Below are 4,855 nucleotides of genomic sequence, written 5' to 3'. Positions count from 1 at the left end.
GTGGTGATGATGATGACCTCCGTGCCCTTCGCCTTACAGGCGTCCAGCAGCGTGGCAAGGGTCTCGCGGTCCCCACGGTCCAGGGCGTGGACAAGCGCCGAGGCGCCCGCGTGATCTCGCACGGAGGGGTCTGCACCGTGGGCAAGGAGCAGCGAGGCCACGGCGGCGCCCCCACCCCCGGCGCAAGCGTGCATCAACGCGGTGCGCCCCAGGCGGTCTGCGATGTTGGGGTCAGCGCCTTGCTCCAGGAGGTAGCGTACCATGCGCGCCTTGTTCTGGGGGTCGTCGTAACGGGCCCGACAGGCCGCCATTAGCGCAGTCTCCCCCTGGGCATCACCCTCATTCACGTAGGCGCCTCCCTCCAGAAGCAAACGGGCCAAGCGTAGCTTACCCTGACCCACGGCCCGAAGAAGAGCGTGGCCCTCGGTGTGCAGCATAGCTGCGGCAGGGGCGAGAGCACCAATGGAGCCGGGACTGGGGCCCGCCGAGGATGTCTAGGGGCGTGGGGGTGGTGGCTGGCGGAGGCCTGAGGGCTCAGTGGCGAAGCCAATCCCTGCGAGAAAGAGAGAGATCTTATTTACGGATTCAGGCAGGGAAACTGAGGCACCGGTGGAAGGAGACGGCGTGGGGAGATCTCCACGGCACGGCACACAGTCCTTCCTCTAACTCATGCCTTTGAGCCGCCCCCTCCCCCCAGCGCATGCCTGAGGAGGTGGGAAGGGTGCACCCGCATTGAAGGACGAGCGCGCGTGCAAATGCGTACGTGCACGCGCAGGGATACCGCACCCCCACCCTCACCCCACGGCTTATCAGACCTTTCCAGCATCCCCCTTTTCTTATCCGCACTTGGAATACCCCTTTCTAGGATGCTGAACGCCACCCACCCACACACATGCACCCATACATTCACACACATAATTCCCATTCCTAACCTCTTTTAGGTTGCCACAGCCCCCAAAATTGAGTGGGGGTAGGGAAGCAGCTTGCATTTGGGACCTAAAACGGGTGGGGGGAGAATTGGGGGTTTCTTTTGCCCATGCTATGTTCCCCATCACTCCTTGCTCTTTCCCTCCCAGGCTGTGCGCCCAAATAGATACCTGAATGTCCGCAGGATCTCCGCCGGGCCAGGAGTGAGGCCAGGGCCATGGGGCAGCCTGGGTGGCGGAGCTGGGTTCCCGGGGGCCCACATGGCGTGGGGAGGGGCACCCGGATTCCCTTGGTGTATCTGCGCCCGGGCACCGGATCCTGGTCCCTCCTCCCGGTGCGCCCCGGGCAAGGCGCCGGCTCGGGAGGAGAGAAGCTGGGGGGGGGAGCTCTGCCTTGCTATTTATAGCCTAGTCTCTGCGGGTGGGGGCGTCGGGCACCAAACCGTTCCCCCACCCATGCACACATAAAGCCTCAAAACCTAGAGGCTCCAATCCTGACTTCTCTTGCTTAGCCGACCTCCCCTCAGCCCCAACAAACCTAAATGTTTCTTAGGAGACTCCTCCGCGACCCAGACTGGGACCATCCCAGTTCTTCGTTGAGCAGAGCCCCATTCTCCGCGCTAGGTGTGTTTATGCGCGCCTGTGCGCCAGATCTGACCTGCCACACACAGCACATGGTACAGTGTGCAGAGAGTTGGAGAGAGGCGATTGGGATCCACAGCGGAGTCCATACTGCGCAGAGAGAAGCAAGAGATCTGGCTGCCTCCTTGTAGTTTACATGTCAGGGAGAGCTGGAGCCAGACACAGCGGTACATCCTCACTCCACCTCCGCCCAAACGGAACACACGGCACAGATAAACTTGAACCTCAGATCCCTTGTACAGACCCCAGATAAGTATGAGGAGAGTGGATATACTGGTCGTTTTTAGCTACACCAGGGGGCATCCCCAGATACCTTCCTCCCCATATTCTTGGAGGGGGAGAGGAAGAGAGAAAAGGGGCAGAGAGAAGAGCGAACCTTGTAACACCTCCCTTTCTTATTCCATCTATTTACACTCGTTCTTGCTTAGACTCATTATTTTTCCATGTTCCTTGAAGGTCTCTATCCAATCGCTCCTTAAGTCTTCTCTCTGCCTATCTGTCGCAATCGTAATCAGTCTCTCTGCTGCCTGTCTCTGCTTCTCCTTGCCACCTGCCCTGTCTCCATGGTTACCATAGCTTCCATCTGCATATTTTAGGAAGGAGTTTATGTCCAGCTGGAAGGCATGAGGGGAAGTGGAAGATGAGGAAAAAATCCCAAGGATTTGGAAAACTCACCTGACATAATTCAGACTGGAAGCCACCAGACACAAGATACTAAAAATAATGTTTCTGGAGAAGCAGGGGGAGAAATATTGCAGGGAAGCTACCCATTTTTACTAGCTACCATTTGTTGGACACCAACTATATGCTAAGAACTTCACATACATTATTTCGAATCCTCAGAACAATGCTGTAAGGTAGGAATCTCCTTGTTGTAGATGAAGAAACTGAGACTTAGTAAAGTTAAGCAAGTTCTCCAAAGCGTCACAGCTCTGTTTCTGTCCTATTCCAAAGACTGGGCCCTTGCTACTACATCTACAGCCTTCCAAGTCCAGAGGCTTCACTCCCAGGGCCATTTTCTCTGACATGTGGGATAGTCTTCTTGACTAACTCCTAGGTTTTAACACCACTCTGAATTATTCTTTCCCTCTATTTCTGGGGCTGTTTTGGTGGTGGTGGTGTGTGTGTGAGTGAGTGTGCGTGTGTGTGTAAGTAGGATTTCTGTACACCCCCCCCCATCCGCCCTCGCCACCGTGCCCCCTTCACCAAGGGCTAGGAGGAGCCGGAAGGCAATAGAAAATGCAGGAAACACTGGGCTCCTGTCCTGCCTGCCTGCCCAACTCTGGTTCTCTGATTCCTAATCCTCCCTCCCCCAAACTTTCCTCCCATCTTCTCACAGACATGTCAGCAACCCACGGGGGGGGGGGATAGAAAAGAATTATTCATTGGTCGTGCTGGAGGGAAGCAGTGTAGGACTAGAGGGAAGGCTGGAGTAATGGAGGGGCCAGGCTGTGAAGTCCGAGTCACAAAAAGACTGATCCCTAACGAACAACCGTTTCATTTATCTGGGGGAGCCCCCTCAACAGAGTCCCTCGGTGAGATCTAAGTGTCAGGTTCCCTCTGTGGAGTTTCGCTAGCCAGGAGCTCCCGCATCTGAGATGAGGTCGGAAATAACCGACCCCTGGTTGACTTTGCAACCCCATCTCCCTTCGCGCCGCGCGGGGCTTCCCAAGCCTGGGTACTGGCTGACTCTCCCCCTCCCTACTGCTCCGTGGCGTCAAGTGGGCGGATCTCCCTGGTAGTCGTCTCCTAGATTGGCCGGGAGAACTCACCAATGGGGAGCTCTGAGAGGCGGACCTACAGCGCCACCAGCTAGAAGAAGACCAGCAAATTTCAAGTTGGCTGCGCCGTGGGCTCCGCGTGGGGGAGGGGCAGCAGGTAAGGCTCCGTCCTGGTGGCTCTGACCTGGTTCTGTCCCACACCTTCCGAACCAGTTCGCCAGGGCCCAGCCGCGAGACAGATAGACAACGCTTTCCGGCAGCCTGTTGGATCTAGCCCCTACACTTCTTTCCCTTTCTCTTCAGGGCTCCCACTGCTGTACTGATTATATACCAGAGAACTGCAGTTTTCTTTCGTGCATAGGGGAGAGATATTAAAGCACAAAGTGAGGAAGGCTCACTTTTGTATCTCTGACTCTTCGCTATGGCATCAGCTTCCCCCGAATCTATTCGTATTATTCCCTTGTCTAAGAGTCTGACAAACTTCTGTTATCTATCAGGACTTAGCTGAAATACTACCTTCTACCTGTAGCTTTCCTGGACTAGCTTTTTCTCCTCCTCCTCGTCCTCCTTGTCCTTGTCGTCGTCGTCGTCGTCCTCCTCCTCCTCCTCCTTCTTTTTTTTTTTTTTTTTTTTCAGAATTAACCGTTCCCCAGTCTGACGATAGTATTTTATGCATACCTCCATTAAAGTCCTTAGTGCGCTAATGTTTCTGTTCTTCTGAGAATATAAGGTTTTGTAGGCAGGTTCTTGTACTTAATACGAAGCGCCCAATAAAAGTTAATTGAATGGAATTGATTGGGAAGGCAGAATTTAAACTCCTAACATAATTGGGGAACAATTAATAAAAGACAAAATACAATACAATATGTAATTAAGATATCTTAAATTAGTGGTTTGTAATAATAATTGCTCCCCCAGTCAAGAGAAGGGAGGAAGCTAGGAGGACTGGGATGGTAAGGGGAGACTTGATGAATCACAAGGTCTCAAGTTTGGAAGAGCCCTCAGAAATCATGTATTCATTCGTTTAACAGACATTTATTGAGCACCTGCTATATGCCAGACATATGCTAGACAATGGGGATCATAGTGAATCCTCTACTTTAAATATGCATCCTTCCTCTGATAAACTATATAGTAAATTGTTATCCAGCTTCTATTTCAAAGAGAACTCCCTATCTCACTTTGCAGGTCATTCCATTTTCGAATATTTGTTCTTCAATTAATATCCAACAAATATTCTAAACAAATATATAGTTCAAGGAAATGCAATCCTCACTTTCATTGTAAAAGAGGGGTAGCTGTCCTGGTTAAGAACACGGATTTGAATTCAGTAGCATTCTTAAAAATAAAGAAAACCATCCCTTTTGGTTTCTGATTAAAGAAGTAGTATACATTTATTCTAGAAAATTTGGAAACACATAAAGGTATAAATCAAAATGCCTATTATTTCATGACCGTGATCTAGTGATAACCATTATTATTACTCTAATATTTATCCTTTCAATCTCTTTTCTGAATATATACGCCAGTGTGTGTGTGTGTGTGTGTGTGTGTGTGTGTGTGTGT

General features: G+C 51.6%; 2 protein-coding genes across 4 annotated transcripts in view; one reads left to right on the top strand and one right to left on the bottom strand.

The window, feature by feature from the left end:
- The window catches only part of ANKRD34A (ankyrin repeat domain 34A), a 20,448-nt gene that overhangs the window by 3,231 nt on the left and 12,362 nt on the right, over positions 1-4,855 (bottom strand). The window contains exons 1-3 of one of the 2 annotated variants that reach the window (XM_040626820.1): positions 1,098-1,294; positions 933-996; positions 18-553 (exon numbers count right to left, since the gene is read on the bottom strand). In XM_040626820.1, coding sequence (XP_040482754.1) covers positions 18-437 — 420 coding nt within the window. In that variant the 5' untranslated portion in view covers positions 438-553; positions 933-996; positions 1,098-1,294. Of the gene's footprint in view, positions 1-17; positions 554-932; positions 997-1,097; positions 1,295-4,855 lie in introns of those variants that run through there. The other variant, XM_040626821.1, reaches the window with a different exon arrangement.
- POLR3GL (RNA polymerase III subunit GL) overlaps positions 134-4,855 on the top strand; it is a 12,430-nt gene continuing 7,708 nt past the window's right edge. Inside the window, exons 1-2 of one of the 2 annotated variants that reach the window (XM_008707759.2) lie at positions 190-251; positions 3,291-3,446. The gene's annotated coding sequence lies outside the window, so the exon portion shown is untranslated. Of the gene's footprint in view, positions 252-3,290; positions 3,447-4,855 lie in introns of both variants that reach the window. The other variant, XM_008707760.2, reaches the window with a different exon arrangement.

Source organism: Ursus maritimus, unplaced genomic scaffold (genome assembly GCF_017311325.1).
Source record: "Ursus maritimus isolate PB19 unplaced genomic scaffold, ASM1731132v1 scaffold_12, whole genome shotgun sequence".
NCBI lineage: Eukaryota > Metazoa > Chordata > Mammalia > Carnivora > Ursidae > Ursus > Ursus maritimus.
The sequence above is the reverse complement of the archived record's forward strand: the minus strand, read 5'-3'. Positions and strand labels throughout refer to the sequence as shown.